Below are 17160 nucleotides of genomic sequence, written 5' to 3'. Positions count from 1 at the left end.
TCGGAAGTTGAATAAAGGTGAACATCATCATACATTAATGATTAAGTATTCAATCCATAACACACCTTTCAAAGACATGTTTCATACAAGTTGACACCATTCGGCGAAGGTATGGGATCGCCGAACTCTAGTTTTCTATGCAGAAGCAAATCATCTTAAAATTTTCAAATATTCCTTAAGTATGTTAATGTATTCCACCAAGTAGAATATATCATCGCAGAACGTTAACCTTTGTCCTGCTGGAGTTCTATACTAATACACGCCCCCACTGCTGGGGCTCCCAGACACCTTCCAAACAAGGGGTACTAGTTTGATATTGCTCATTTTTAGTAAATTTGCTTTACAGTAACCACATAAAGGTATATATCATTGGAAAGCTAACAATGGGTACTTTCAAGAAATGTTGCAGTCATCTACAATTCTGTCTGTTATAAGGGTTAATAGCGGCATTAAAACAATAAAACATGCTTTTTTCATTAATCCATTGTATTATACTTTCATATTCTACATTAAAAGTGTGTATTTATTGACTACAAACTATCTGAAGACTGCTGACAACATTAACCTTGCCCATGTGAGAAAAAAATCAGGCAGGTACTGCTTCAGGTGAGTTAATGATTGGATATTATCCTTGGTGCTGAACAGACTGTTCAAAAGAATGTTTTATTTGTTGCTACTGTAGTATTGAATGATAACTTCTGTGACTTGAAAAGAAATTTGACACAAGCTTTTTCCATGACAACATAAAGTTTATAACTTCTAGATTGGTTGAAAATGTTCAATAAGTTCATAATAAAAGCCATCAATGTAATTATGTACATAAAAAGCAATAAAACATGCAATTTGCTGAAGAACAATTGAATTATCAGCAACATAGTAATTAAGTGAACTAAAAGTTCCAACAGCTATGCCTGTGGCAAGATTGCATCTAAAAATCCATACGACATGTCAAAAACTAAAGATTGTATGACATCATAATCTATTACAGTGATTGCATAAACCAAACCTTCTCTGTGCGATTCAGTAAATTCCAAGTAAGGTAGAGTTCCACCTGTCACTGCATCGTCAGCTATTTGGCACATTCTGGCCCTCAACCACTACCGTGAAGGTGACCAAGGTCAATTTCATGGCTTCACGGCAAGTCCAAAGTCGTCTCCAAATATTTGCCATAAAATTGGGAACGCGTACATCTGGCCATCAGCTTCCTGATGTTTGAAGCATTTCAGTCGTTACTATAGCAAAGTCTTAGGGCTGTGGAATGAAGGACATTGAATGTATTTTGCTTCTGCTGAGCGTTGATTGGTGGCGTCTTCCCCTGCGGAGGTTGTAGTGGTTGTCTGAGGGGGTAGTCATGAATGCCCAGAGAGGAGAAGTGCTGTCCTGCAGGATGTTTTCAAGTGTTCTCCGGGAAACACTCTCGCGTCTACTTGCTAGGGAAGGAGGTGAGTCAGCAGATAGCCCAATGATTCTGAGACAGCGATTTTGGATTGACTGTAGTGAGTCAGATAGGTGTTTGGGCAGTCCGTCCCACACCGGACTGGCATACTCAAGGGTCGGTCTCTTCTTCCGTTCGAAACAAGTACGGTTAATGAATTGGAACCGACGGCTATCAACATGGCTACACCCTCCTCTAGCAGGGTCAAATCACTCGGCAACAAAGCCTCCAGCATCGACCAAGCTATTCTTGCCCAAGGTTTCTGGTATTGGTGACGTCACCACCAACAGCTTTCAGCCAATCAGAGGATTGCCACCAGCTAGGCTTTGTTGCCGAGTGGTCTAACCCTGCTAGAGGAGATTACATGGCTACTGGTAGCAGACACCCTGTGGTATTCTATTACGTTATGTAGTAAGTGACAGGGTAGTCCTGGAGGGGCTGGTCACTATGCATCTGAATGTGTTTGAGCAAGAATAAACAGAGTAGTTGCTTAGGTTAGACCATGTTAAACGAAGGTTAACATGTATTTGGTTGCAACTGTTACCTTTCTAGCTAAATAACCGTTTTCCTGCATTTGAAACCGTCTACTTTGGGCAGATATGAGAAAGTAGCCTGTATAGTTGATTGTACACCATCGTATCATCTGGGTGAACATTGTCTTTGCCTGGCTGACACACGCTCATGTCCCACGTGTCCAACACGACCACGTCTGGATCCGCCCGGAACATCTCTCGTATCACCTCCGTGATCTGGTAAGCCAGCCAGTCGCTTCCTAGCAGGTAAAACTCCAACTTTCCTTGCTCGTGTTCTCGCGTTGTTCCAGTTCTCACGAAAACTCTCGTGCTTGGATGCCTGCGCATGAGACGATGTATGGCGCCCCGTATGGCGTACAGTCGCGACCGGATCATTTCCAGCGGCTCTGCCGTAAAGTGAGCCCACAGACCGAGAACTACTACCGTGTTTGGTCCTCCGTGAATGGTGTCGACTTCATCAACGATGTAACGGCTGTCATAAAATTTCACTTCTTTTAATTGTGCGGGAAAGTGGTGAAACCGATAGCGAACAGAGATGTTCCACTGGCTGTTGTCTCCTCCAGCTGGAAGAGCTTTAAACAAAAATCAACCAGACCAGGGTTAGTTCGAATTCTTGAAACAGTTTTTGTACGACATAACTCGACTATTGTGAGCTGTGGCGTTTAAAGTTGCAGGGTGCCACTGCCACATATCATAACTTCAACTAGAGTTCCACGACCTCATACCTTCGCCAAATGATTTTAACCATTGTGACTGACGTATTAGGAGTGTTTCTCATCAATTGTAAATCATACCAGTTGATTGTCTGAAAATATGACATGTCCAAAGTATGAGCTTAACAAAGTATGAGCTTAACAAAGAAGGTTATGCTAATATTGATCATCAATTATTCAAATGAGGCCCTTATTAGCATAATTTGATTCAACGATGTTCACATTCACATAACTTCCCGATGCCACAAAAAAGTATTAAATGCTTGAAATTTCCGTCATTTACCAGTATGGAATTATAGTAGTTTCTCTTCTAAGTATGCAAATTAGGCCCACATTACCATATTTCCTATCTTCAACATTCCTCTCTTCCTCAGTTACAATTTGAATAGTCATATCATGGCACAAAGCAGATTTTTAAAGTTGCCTCATTAATTATGCAAATTAGAATCTGATTTGCATAATTATCGTCCAATCATTCTAAGCATCACACAAGCTATCTACATACCAAAAATCATGACCATCCATCAAGGCAATCTTGAGTATTTTCTCATTAATTATGCAAATGAGGTCCCCATTTGCATAGTTCATATCAATTAATATTTCTCTCTTCCTCAGTTACATATGTCACATGTTTTAGAGTCCTATCATGGAATTTGGCGGTTGTATAAACTTTCCTCATTAATTATGCAAATTAGATACTGATTTGCTTAAAAGTATTTAATCTTGTACATCATCACTCAAGCTTTCTACTTACCAAAAATCATTGCCATCCATCATACCCTTCTTGAGTTATTCCCTTTCAAAGTCAGATGCAAAACCTGCTCCTGTAGTTCCAAAGTAGCCGCTAGGGTGCCCAAACCCATACCACTTACTCTCTGTCCAAAGAGCTATCTACCACTCAGAAATCAGTTCCATAGCATGTCCAGAACACGAGATATCAAAACAGGAAGTTCCGCTGCATTACCGTAACAAGTCGCTAGGGGACCCAAAATCTAATCATTTCCAAGTCTCATCAAGACCTACCCACCTACTAAATATCAAGACAATCCATCCAAGCCTTTTCGAGTTATGCTGTACTTAACATACATACATACATACATACATACATACATACATACTACCCTATGCATAACCTTCTCGGCGAAGGTAATAAAGTCTTCTGATACCATGTTGCTATAGGCTGTCGAGCAGTCTAAAATAAGTCAAAGCCACCGGCTGTTTGGAATGCTCTATGTGATGCTGTGATATTCGTTAAAAACATTTAGACCTCTTGCCAATTATGGTTCCGGGTCGGAGTTCAATTGTGACCGGGGGGTCATGACCCGGTAATCTGCCGGAAGTGCGTGGTCGTCACCCTGATTTCTGCCCGAGATTGCTTGGTGATGGTTTTAGCTGTGCATAAATATTTGGAATCTTCTGAAACGCCCGTGAGTTGCATTATTTTTGGGCGCGGTGCAGTTGGTTCGCTATCGAAGCCTTTTTTTGTATAAGTCCGCGGCAACAGTGAAGCGGTTTTCTCGCCTGATGACCCAAATAGCATCGTTTTCAATCCAATTTCACCGAATTTGGTATCACATGACTTTTTTTATTTTTTATTTTTCATTTTTCAGCGACACCATTTACGAAGCTTTCTCAGCCTATATATCGTGACCCAAGGAAAACTCGTTTTTCCGAGCAGGTTCGATCAAAAAGTCTAAAAAAAACGATAATTTTTTGGGTCCAAAATTTACATTTTACTATGGTTAAATAAAGGGACCGTCGAACGAATACATCGGAAAACAGCGGAAAACCGCTTTTCGACAATGTGATTACATTTTACGTCCTACTCTTCTTGGCGGAATTGTAGCCCGTCGACCTGAGGGTGTCGGCCTACATACGAAATCGTAAAAAAACTCCGGTTCGAACCCTTACGTCGGTCATTTTGAATTTCCCGGGGCCACCTTGGGGTCATGCATCAAAGTGAGGCTCAGGTTGGTGTGAGCCTATCAAAATCCCTTATTGCAATATACACTGTAGGTATGCCATCTTTTGTGGTACATTTTGCCCCTCTTAGGTGAAATACTGTGGTACACGTGCCTGTCACGTGTAAAAAAAATATCGTTGTGGAGATTTGGGGATAAGGGATTATTATAGACTCACACCAACCCGAGCCTCACTTTGGTGCATGACCCCGAGCTGGCCCCGGGAAATTCAAGATGTCCGCCGTAATTGGCAAGAGGTGGCTGCATGCTGAATGCTATAGAAGAAGAAGAGTCATTGGAAGGCTTTTAGAAAACATCGACAAACCTGTTGTATCCATTGTTTTCTTATTGTAGTACAGCGGTACTTCCCTCTGCAAACGTAGGCTCCATTGTCTAATGGTGGAGTCACCTAGGTAAAAGGAATAGCGAAGTTTGTATGTTGATTCAGTTTTAGCTTACAGTGCGTTTTTCTCTATAGATCTAATCGGAAGTAACAACAAGAACAGGAGGTAAACAAAGTATAGACGAGATACTAACGTTCGAAGCTGTTCTTCTTTTCTATACAATTAACTTTGGACTGGAAGTTACCGAGTTAACACCAATTACTGTAAGGACTCGTTCTCCCAACCAGAGGCAAAACCATTGACCAATACACCACTGACGATACGTACCTTGCATGTACACTGTCTTGTTAGCCAGGCACCGCTGGATGTCCTCCTTAGTGAACACTCGGACATTGCAGACCGAGGACTTCCAGACCTTGCTTGACCAATGCCCCAGTGAAGAGCCAGACTCACGGGCGTTCCCGGTACACGCTGGAAGGTGTTGAGGTGTGGATAGTTCTGTGTCAAGGACACGTATTGGCTCCTTGGGGTCTACTTCAAGTTCCTCCTCAAGATATGGTCTGTGAGGTGCGGGGCGTGAAAATGAACAATATATCAATGAAACTGATATACATTTTCTATAACCCCAGTTGTATGGAAAATCTATCTATTCATTGAATTTTTAGACAGCTGGGTGACCCTTTCAATTTTAACAAATTCATTTTCAATGGGGCCCAGGCTACAAAACAGTAAAATCATAAGTATAACAAAGAAAATGAATTCATTAAAAAATGACTGCAATATTTCATTCCTACGTTCAAAGATACTAAGTTGCGTTGCTGCATTGCAAACATACGTGAAAACGTATGCCTTTTTACTAAGGTAGCATTTTGAATTTAGAAAGAGGACGAGGGGGCGACTGTCTGTATCGGGGTAACCAGGATATTTCTATGCAGCTGACAGGAAACATAAAGTGTAAGGGACTTACTTTTGAAAAAGCTTCATTTCGTCTGGAGATACAAGACCAAGTATCTTTGCCCTGCCCTTGTCCCGGTTCCATCCGCACTTTGAGATGGCGGAACACGGGAGTTTCTTCGGTCTCTCACAAATCCAGGTTCCGTTCACTTTTTTTTGGACAAATCACACTGTCGATTGGGAGGCAGACTGGGGTTTGCAGAGCTGAAGCATTGCTGTCTACTTATCTTCTTCTTTCCAGTCTTCCCTTTCACGCCGACAAAGCTGCAGTAGAAAACTCTTTTGTTCGTAGTTTCTCGTACTCTCCGTAGAACCTTTACTGCTTCGCTTGGATGGACAAGCTGGATCTTTATCTGATGAATAAGATACGGCGGTAGGTAGAGAAAGTTATGTCTTTGGCAAAACAAGAGAAGCAAATGTCATTATAAGGTTTTTAAGAAGGCACGGGATACGGACAAAGACAAAATATGCACTAACTGTGGACAGAAAAGACGTTTTCAACAACAAAATACAACCGGACCGCTTGTGCGGAAATGTTATACTTCGTTCCACTGTACTCACGGAAACAGTCCCTGCCCAGGAGAGCGGGAACAGCACGGTGTAGGTGCCGTTACAGTGGTCAGTGACGTGACCGGCGCTACTGGCTTGCAGCGAAAGGTCACTGCTGACGAGTCTGGCACGGAAAAAGTCTCCTCCATACGTCTTCGTCCTTCCTTCTTTATCTTTTGCTACCACCCTCACGGTAAGAACGTCTCCTTGGTGATACAGGCGGTCTCTGTTTAAGACGACGAACTTCGTGTATTTTGGATACGTGACCTGGTCGAGCACTAGAGACTGGTTGAGGAGGCAAGGTTTAACTGGTGGCTCCATGAGGTGAAGTTTGGACAACAGCGGATTCAAAACGTCCTTGCGGTCTGTAGTGTACTTGTCCCAGATCATTGATCGTTGATAATGAAACCTCCACGTCTGCACGACATAAGAACAATAGCAATGTCACTTTCATTGTTTCATTGTTTCAAATTGATGTGTGCCTCACGATACCGTCCCAATTCCGCCGGTGCCCGTCGGGGGGGGGGGGGGGGGGGTGGTCCCGACCGGGCCCCGATGCCACAAATTTGTTCCAGAGCCAGTGATTGGGGGGGGGGGGTTACCTTCCGGTGCTATACGATTAGGTCACGGCATCTATTTGTTACTGTCCTGGCCGAGCCCAAAAATAGCCAAGAAGCTGTATGGTGTCCCACGAGGCCACTTAGGGGTCACGCCCGAAAATGCTCGAAACAGTCCCTCAACTACCCACCGGGGGCTCTTTTTCCAATTGGGACGGTAGCACAAACAAATTCCAGGTAAAGGTACGGATATAGGTACAGCGATTACGGTACAGGTCCGTACTATATAAATGCCCTCATACATTTGTGTTGACTTATGCCTCATGCATCATAATGTGACGTGATAACAGTATCATAAAGTAAAAACATACCATAATGATAATGACGGCAGCAGTAACGTAGACCACCGTATACTTCTGGGCACTGGCCATCACGTGCTCTGTTAACGAACAAAAAAAAACAGTGATTAGGGCACCAATAATGTCTGTCATTAATGATGCGGGGAAAGCAAAGACAAACATCCCAGAGATGACAGTACTGTTAAAAAACTTTTGAAGTGTGGGGAGCCATGCACAAGATCTTGACGGACAAAAAGCTATGGAACAGCATGGATACATCTATTCACTGTTTCGATAAATCGCTTACACGTGTAGGTATTGTCATATTATGTAAATAGAATGTTTCATTTGTGAAAAATACTTTATAAATTTCCATAATTTATGCATGGTATTGTTCACCTACAGCTTACTTGCACATGTCAGAATTTTACCATAATGTGTCACTAAGCGGTTTTGCTACTTTTGTATAAATTATGCGAATTAGTTCGTCATGTGCATGTTTGGTTTCTGTTTCTGTTCCATTTGCGGTACATATTTGGTCGAGTTATGGCAAACAATGGAATCATAGAATTTCCTTACTTATGCAAATTAAGTCCTTATGTGTATCTTACTGTGTGCATCTCTACCTAAGCTACCTGCATACCTTTCTTCAGTCATCCGCTTTGGAATACTTTGACAAAAACGCCCTTAAAGTTCCAAAATAAAATGTTAGTGGGCCCAAACCTACCCCATTTTTCAAAGTCAAAGAATATCTACCACCTAAATGTCAAAGGAAACCCAAGCAATATCAAAGCCCGAAAATCGGATTTTGTAAGTCAATCTATTTTGTAATTTCAATACAATGATAAGTTCAAACAACACTATCACAATGTATAGCGACGTCGTTGTGATGTGAGAACTCACTGACAATCTTCGCCGGGGTTTCTGTAGGCTTGCGAAACTATGGGAATCATCATACGGCACGTTTTCGTGCGGTTTTGAAATGCTCAAAGATGAAGCTATTACGAAAATATGATAAACAGTGTTAGAAAATGTCACTCGCAAAAAGATTTCAGCCTTTTTTTGGCCCTAATATTGCTTTGGTTGCCTTCAAAACACAGCATGTCCGGGACAAGAGATACGTATACATTGAAAAATGCTATTATAGAATGTTCTCATTGTTTATAAAGATTAACATCATGAGTTTTAATGGCCACATCTAGTCTGACGTGGGACCCATGAGGTCACACAAGTACTTCTGCATTGAATGGAGCCTAACCTGTTTGTCTACTTATGGAGAGGCACTATTGAACTATGAACTTTCACAGTTCACATTAGAGGCAGCATTTGAGCGATAAACAGCACTTGCCTATGAATAGCTTACCTATTTTATATCATGTGGCCTGCATAGAATGATTCACAACTTTTGCAAGATCCGAACACCTCCGAGGAATAAGCAAATGGTCTTTAATTGCTTATGCAGTTTAATCCCGAAAAATGTTGTATCATGCACAAAACAGAAACACGAACCCCAAATGTAACCTACCAGTTCTGTGGACAGGCTCTAGCAAAAAGCCACCCGTACCTTGGCGTTACATTTTCTTTTAAATCTAACAACTGGACTGAAGTGGGGTATACATATAAACAAAGTAACAACTAAGACTAAACAGACATTGGGAGTGATCAAGCGTAATTTGTGGGCATGGCCAGCACAGGTAAAATCACTCGCATACACGTCTCTATTAAGACCAAACATTGTATATGCTGCAACAGTATGGGATCCATATACAAAGTAAGACAAGGATAAACTGGAGAGGTGCAGAACCAATTCGACAGATGCTAATGCCACCGAAATGACAACATATCTTCCGTGGATGTCACTTGACGACGAAGAAAATGATTATAATGTCAAAGTGTTCAACTCTGACGTAATAGTAGCGAAATATAAACATAACAGTTTACTTCTGAGTGAAGGTCAGACGTCAAATGACGTTTCGCAGTGGAAGGTCACATTGAAATCCTTGAAAATCCTTCTAATCTTGAAAAATTCGCATAAGTTGGGCTCTACGTAGGTTAATCCAACTATCTGAAAATGTATTGTTGAGCAGAGCAAAGACTGCGTAGCTTGCTCTACCAGAGAAATAGACATTCAAGTGTAGCTAACCTGTGTTCACATGATCTCTTGCTGGCTGGAGTTTAAAATGACCCCCTCCGGGCCGGTAACCATCGGGCCGACCGCTTATTATGATGTCATTGGCACTATACTAGATAATCTGGTCACTTCCATTACTTACCCCACCAATTATCCCACCTTTGGGTGTATACAGTTTTTTCACCCAAATATACTATCCTCTGAGCAAAATGTTACTATCATTTGAGCATAACGCGTTGTATTTGAAGACCGAGAGTATTTAGTGAGAGAAAGCGTCTATGACTAAGCGTAGATAACTCTTCCAGTATTCTCAAACACAGATACCAGCCTCGACAGCTCACGCTCTCCAATAGGAAAAAAACAACTTTGGGCAAGAACTTTCTAAGTAGCCTGGCAACCCTTCGTCAGAGATCTAGAATTTGTACTGTAGATATAGTCCTACCTTTAAGGCACTAATCGGCCGTCAATGTTAGAAATATCTTAGTGCTGATCGCCCGCCGAAAAACTTCTGCATGAAATAGAACCTGTCCGGTCGGTTAATCTCATTAATACTATGGAAATGTCAACGTTTCACCTCACATGGGATAACGTCTTAACTTGTTTCTTACTGAATGGCTTCTGTGTCTAAGTATAGAAAACTCTTCCAATATTTTCAAACAGAGATAGCAGCCTTGGCAACACACGCTTTGTAATATGAAAAAAAAAACACTTTGTGCCGGAACTTTCGTATCGTGACAAGCCTCCTTCAGAAATCTAGAATTTATAGAATGAATATATCCATACCTTTTGAGGGAAAAACTTGCCACCAATCTTAGAGATACTACAGTGCTGATCCGTCACCGAATAGCAACTGCTTGAAAAGAAGTAAATCCTGTCTGGTTGCTTAAGCTTATTGTGAGTAAGACTATGACGCAACGTTTTCAACTCTGACGTAATAGTGGCGATAGATAAACATCACAGCTTGCTTCTGAGTGAAGGTCAGACGTTAGAATGACGTTGCGCAGTGGAAGGTCACATTGAAATCCTTGAAAATCCTTCTAATCTTGAAAAATTCGCATAAGTTGGGGATCTACGTAGGTTAATCCAACTATCTGAAAATGTATTGTTGAGCAGAGCATTATAGACTGCGTAGCTTGCTCTACCAAAGAAATAGACATTCAAGTGTAGCTAACCTGTGTTCACATGATCTCTTGCTGGCTGGAGTTTAAAATGACCCCCTCCGGGTCGGTAACCATCGGGCCGACCGCTTATTATGATGTCATTTGGACGATAACCTCGCGTTTCCCCTGTACAGATGCTTAAGGCTGTCACGTGCGCATTTCAAGTATATCGTACACGTAGCGCAAACTTTGACACTAGACAGTAAATTAATGAGTTAACAACGCCCCAACTCATTAAATCACTAGTAAGAGAGAACCTTAAATTTCTTACTAGGGAATTACTAGGTTAAGAACCCTCTCACTCATTAAATCACTAGTAAGAGAATATTTTCGTCTCTTACTAGTGAATTAATGAGCTAACACATGTCTAAGTCATTAAATAACAAGTGAGAAAGAATCGTAGATCTCTTAGTAGCGAATTAATGAGCGCCTGCGAAGCTGGTGTGTCACGCCGAAGGGCGGGTATACTTGCTATAAAGATACAGCTACAGAATAAAGCCGGCAGTGTCATTAGATCTCCGATGGTGAAAATTTCTATTTCCTATTTATAAAAAGATAATGTGACGTTATTTATGCTATAAGAGTGACCTATGCAATAAGATACGTTCGCCCAACTGCGATGTATTCGAATGGAGAACGGTCTCATTGTACAATGTCATAGCTCTCCCAACGGCATCGTGGTTATCTGACGTGTGTTCTTTTAAAATAAACTATTTCTGCGAGATATCTTTCTTTATTTTGTGCCTCTATGGCGCCAGGAACAGGTACGTTTATGTCGTTCACCCGTCATAACAAATACACGGACTATAATAGATAATCTGGTCACGTCCATTACTTACCCCACCAATTATCCCACCTTTGAATGTATACAGTTTTGTCACCCAAATATGCTATACTCTGAGCAAAATGTTACTATCATTTGAGCATTACGCGTTGTATTTGAAGATGGGGAGTATTTAGTGAGAGAAAGCGTCTATGACTAAGCGTAGATAACTCTTCCAGTATTCTCAAACACAGATACCAGCCTCGACAGCTCACGCTCTCCAATAGGAAAAAAAAAAAAACTTTGAGCAAGAACTTTCTAAGTAGCCTGGCAACCCTTCGTCAGAGATCTTGAGTTTGTACTGTAGATATAGTCCTACATTTAAGGCACAAATCGGCCGTCAATGTTAGAAATATCTTAGTGCTGATAGCCCGCCGAAAAACTTCTGCATGAAATAGAAACTGTCCGGTCGGTTAATCTCATTAATACTATGAAAATGTCAACGTTTCACCTCACATGGGATAACGTCTTATCTTGTTTCTTACTGAATGGCTTCTGTGTCTAAGTATAGAAAACTCTTCCAATATTTTCAAACAGAGATAGCAGCCTTGGCAACGCACGCTTTGTAACATGAAAAAACAACTTTGTGCCAGAGCTTTCGTAGCGTGACAAGCCTTCTTCAGAAATCTAGAATTTATAGAATGAATATATCCGTACCTTTTGAGGGAAAAACTGGCCACCAACCTTACTGATACTACAGCGCTGATTCGTCACCGAATAACAACGGCTGGAAAAGAAGTAAATCCTGTCTGGTCGCTTAAGCTTATTGTGAGCAAGACTATGACGCAACGTTTTCAACTCTGACGTAATAGTGGCGATAGATAAACATCACAGCTTGCTTCTGAGTGAAGGTCAGACGTTAGAATGACGTTGCGCAGTGAAAGGTCACATTGAAATCCTTGAAAATCCTTCTAATCTTGAAAAATTCGCATAAGTTGGGGATCTACGTAGGTTAATCCAACTATCTGAAAATGTATTGTTGAGCAGAGCAAAGACTGCGTAGCTTGCTCTACCAAAGAAATAGACATCCAAGTGTAGCTAACCTGTGTTCACATGATCTCTTGCTGGCTGGAGTTTAAAAGGACCCCCTCCGGGCCGGTAACCATCGGGCCGACCGCTTATTATGATGTCATTGGGACGATAACCTCGCGTTTCCCCTGTACAGATGCTTAAGGCTGTCACGTGCGCATTTCAAGTATATCGTACACGTAGCGTAAACTTTGACACTAGACAGTAAATTAATAAGTTAATAACTCCCCAACTCATTAAATCACTAGTAAGAGAGAACCTTAAATTTCTTACTAGCAAATTACTGGGTAAAGAACCCTCTAACTCATTAAATCACTAGTAAGAGAATATTTTCGTCTCTTACTAGTGAATTAATGAGCTAACACATGTCTAAGTCATTAAATAACTAGTAAGAAAGAATCTTAGATCTCTTAGTAGCGAATTAACGAGCGCCTGCGAAGCTGGTGTGTCACGCCGAAGGGCGGGTATACTTGCTATAAAGATACAGCTACAGAATAAAGCCGGCAGTGTCATTAGATCTCCGATGGTGAAAATTTCTATTTTCTATTTATAAAAAGATAATGTGACGTTATCTATGCTATAAGAGTTACATATGCAATAAGATAAGTTTGCCCAACTGCGATGTTTTCGAATAAAATACGGTCTCATTGTACAATGTCATAGCTATCCCAACGGCATCATGGTTATCTGACGCGTGTTCTTTTAAAATACACTATTTCTGCGAGATATCTTTCTCTATTTTTGTGCCTCTATGGCGCCAGGAACAGGTACGTTTATATCGTTCACCCGTCATAACAAATACACGGACTATAATAGATAATCTGGTCACGTCCATTACTTACCCCACCAATTATCCCACCTTTGGATGTATACAGTTTTTTCACCCAAATATACTATCCTCTGAGCAAAATGTTACATCATTTTAGCATAACGCGTTGTATTTGAAGACCGGGAGTATTTAGTGAGAGAAAGCGTCTATGACTAAGCGTAGATAACTCTTCCAGTATTCTCAAACACAGATACCAGCCTCGACAGCTCACGCTCTCCAATAGGAAAAAAAAACTTTGAGCAAGAACTTTCTAAGTAGCCTGGCAACCTTTCGTCAGAGATCTAGAGTTTGTACTGTAGATATAGTCCTACCTTTAAGGCACAAATCGGCCGTCAATGTTAGAAATATCTTAGTGCTGATCGCCCGCCGAAAAACTTCTGCATGAAATAGAACCTGTCCGGTCGGTTAATCTCATTAATACTATGGAAATGTCAACGTTTCACCTCACATGGGATAACGTCTTAACTTGTTTCTTACTGAATGGCTTCTGTGTCTAAGTATAGAAAACTCTTCCAATATTTTCAAACAGAGATAGCAGCCTTGGCAACACACGCTTTGTAATATTAAAAAAAAAAACTTTGTGCCGGAACTTTCGTATCGTGACGAGCCTTCTTCAGAAATCTAGAATTTATAGAATGAATATATCCGTACCTTTTGAGGGAAAAACTTGCCACCATTCTTAGAGATACTACAGTGCTGATCCGTCACCGAATAGCATCTGCTTGAAAAGAAGTAAATCCTGTCTGGTCGCTTAAGCTTATTGTGAGTAAGACTATGACGCAACGTTTTCAACTCTGACGTAATAGTGGCGATAGATAAACATCACAGCTTGCTTCTGAGTGAAGGTCAGACGTTAGAATGACGTTGCGCAGTGGAAGGTCACATTGAAATCCTTGAAAATCCTTCTAATCCTGAAAAATTCGCATAAGTTTGGGATCTACGTAGGTCAATCCAACTATCTGAAAATGTATTTTTGAGCAGAGCAAAGACTGCAAAGAAATAGACATTCAAGTGTAGCTAACCTGTGTTCACATGATCTCTTGCTGGCTGGAGTTTAAAATGACCCCCTCCGGGCCGGTAACCATCGGGCCGACCGCTTATTATGATGTCATTGGGACGATAACCTCGCGTTTCCCCTGTACAGATGCTTAAGGCTGTCACGTGCGCATTTCAAGTATATCGTACACGTACACTGCACGAAATGGCCACGTATCCTGACGGATCCGACGGATCCGGAATCGGGCCTCATGGCGTTTCCGAGCGAATCCGAAAAAATCCCAGTTCACTGCTCGGATACTAAGGTGCCCGCAGATCCGACAAATTCCGACGCCGTATTCCTCTGGATTCGTGATGCGCCTCAGATACCCGAAGATATTTGTGCGGATCCCTCGTTTTTAGTGCAAACTTTGACACTAGACAGTAAATTAATAAGTTAATAACTCCCCAACTCATTAAATCACTAGTAAGAGAGAACCTTAAATTTCTTACTAGCGAATTACTGGGTAAAGAACCCTCTAACTCATTAAATCACTAGTAAGAGAATATTTTCGTCTCTTACTAGTGAATTAATGAGCTAACACATGTCTAAGTCATTAAATAACTAGTAAGAAAGAATCTTAGATCTCTTAGTAGCGAATTAATGAGCGCCTGCGAAGCTGGTGTGTTACGCCGAAGGGCGGGTATACTTGCTATAAAGATACAGCTACAGAATAAAGCCGATGGTGAAAATTTCTATTTTCTATTTATAAAAGATAATGTGACGTTATCTATGCTATAAGAGTGACCTATGCAATAAGACACGTTTGCCCAACTGCGATGTATTCGAATGGAGTACGGTCTCATTTTACAATGTCATAGCTCTCCTAACGGCAACATGGGTATCTGACGCGTGGTTTTTTAAAATAAACTATTTCTGCGAGATATCTTTCTCAATTTTTGTGCCTCTATGGCGCCAGGAACAGGTACGTTTATGTCGTTCACCCGTCATAACAAATACACGGACTATAATAGATAATCTGGTCACGTACATTACTTACCCCACCAATTATCCCACCTTTGGATGTATACAGTTTTTTCACCCAAATATACTATCCTCTGAGCAAAATGTTACTTTCATTTGAGCATAACGCGTTGTATTTGAAGACCGAGAGTATTTAGTGAGAGAAAGCGTCTATGACTAAGCGTAGATAACTCTTCCAGTATTCTCAAACACAGATACCAGCCTCGACAGCTCACGCTCTCCAATAGGAAAAAAAAAAAAAACTTTGAGCAAGAACTTTCTAAGTAGCCTGGCAACCCTTCGTCAGAGAACTAGGGTTTGTACTGTAGATATAGTCCTGACTTTAAGGCACAAATCGGCCGTCAATGTTAGAAATATCTTAGTGCTGATCGCCCGCCGAAAAACTTCTGCATGAAATAGAACCCGTCCGGTCGGTTAATCTCATTGATACTATGGAAATGTCAACGTTTCACCTCACATGGGATAACGTCTTAACTTGTTTCTTACTGAATGGCTTCTGTGTCTAAGTATAGAAAACTCTTCCAATATCTTCAAGCAGAGATAGCAACCTTGGCAACACACGCTTTGTAATATGAAAAAAAAAAACTTTGTGCCGGAACTTTCGTAGTGTGACAAGCCTTCTTCAGAAATCTAGAATTTATAGAATGAATATATCCGTACCTTTTGAGGGAAAAACTGGCCACCAACCTTACTGATACTACAGTGCTGATTCGTCACCGAATAACAACTACTTGAATAGGAGTAAATCCTGTCTGGTCGCTTAAGCTTATTGTGAGCAAGACTATGACGTAACGTTTTCAACTCTGACGTAATAGTGGCGATAGATAAACATCACAGCTTGCTTCTGAGTGAAGGTCAGACGTTAGAATGACGTTGCGCAGTGGAAGACCACATTGAAATCCTTGAAAATCCGGCTTATCTTGAAAAATTCGCATAAGTTGGGGATCTGCGTAGGTTAATCCAACTATCTGAAAATGTATTGTTGAGCAGAGCAAAGACTGCAAAGAAATAGACATTCAAGTGTAGCTAACCTGTGTTCACATGATCTCTTGCTGGCTGGAGTTTAAAATTACCCCCTCCGGGCCGGTAACCATCGGGCCGACCGCTTATTATGATGTCCTTGGGACGATAACCTCGCGTTTCCCCTGTACAGATGCTTAAGGCTGTCACGTGCGCATTTCAAGTATATCGTACACGTAGCGCAAACTTTGACAGCTAGACAGTAAATTAATGAGTTAACAACTCCCCAACTCATTGAAAATAAGAAATAGACATCAAAGTGTGGCCATTGCCATTGGTAATTTTGTATAGGTCTTCGCGCAACTCTATAATCATATCGTCCACTCTACTAGCAGTAAATTGACGAAAGAATGTCCAGAAGGTTGACAGCCGACAAAAGTCTCTTTGTTCAAGCTAATCTTACTAGCACAACAGCTCGTCAAAATAGCACATTCCAATTACAGTTTTTGGCTTTCACTCTTTCAGAGTCAAATTGCCCTATTTACGTCATATGTGAATAGTAAGGCCCATGACATTCAAACAGATCCTAAGGCTGCTTGAAAGATTGTCCGTGGCGTTTTTCTGACTCGGCTGGTAGAGGGAGAATGACATTGTTACTTCATGTATTTACTATGGAAATAAACGGTTGGAAACGATGAATAACCGAAAAAAGTCAACATTTGTCTGCAAACGCAATATCTTTCACTCCCAATGCCTTCCCCTGTTATAAGATGGACTATTCCGAGGTCATCACTGTTCAGAGACAACCATGGTGGAAAGTACAA

The 17160-nt window shown here is 41.2% G+C and overlaps 1 protein-coding gene across 4 annotated transcripts; it reads right to left on the bottom strand.

The window, feature by feature from the left end:
- Window positions 1-958: 958 nt before the first annotated feature.
- LOC136448832 (NXPE family member 3-like) lies at window positions 959-16191 on the bottom strand. Of its 4 annotated transcripts, none has more exons than XM_066448486.1 (6): window positions 10299-10392; window positions 7418-7485; window positions 6502-6906; window positions 5314-6293; window positions 4968-5051; window positions 959-2540 (listed from the first exon to the last, which is right to left on the bottom strand). In XM_066448486.1, the coding sequence occupies exons 4-6, from the start codon at window positions 5318-5320 to the stop codon at window positions 2020-2022; spliced, it is 612 nt and encodes a 203-aa protein (XP_066304583.1). In that variant the 5' UTR covers window positions 5321-6293; window positions 6502-6906; window positions 7418-7485; window positions 10299-10392; the 3' UTR covers window positions 959-2019. The 4 variants fall into 3 exon arrangements, 1 of the variants encoding a protein (XP_066304583.1); XR_010757927.1 differs by lacking the exon at window positions 10299-10392 and adding an exon at window positions 16037-16191; XR_010757926.1 differs by lacking the exon at window positions 10299-10392 and adding an exon at window positions 12156-12212.
- Window positions 16192-17160: the final 969 nt, after the last annotated feature.

The sequence above is a fragment of the Branchiostoma lanceolatum genome, chromosome 14, assembly GCF_035083965.1.
Source record: "Branchiostoma lanceolatum isolate klBraLanc5 chromosome 14, klBraLanc5.hap2, whole genome shotgun sequence".
Taxonomy (NCBI): domain Eukaryota; kingdom Metazoa; phylum Chordata; class Leptocardii; order Amphioxiformes; family Branchiostomatidae; genus Branchiostoma; species Branchiostoma lanceolatum.
Note: the sequence above shows the minus strand (reverse complement) of the source record. Positions and strands in the feature narration are given on the sequence as shown.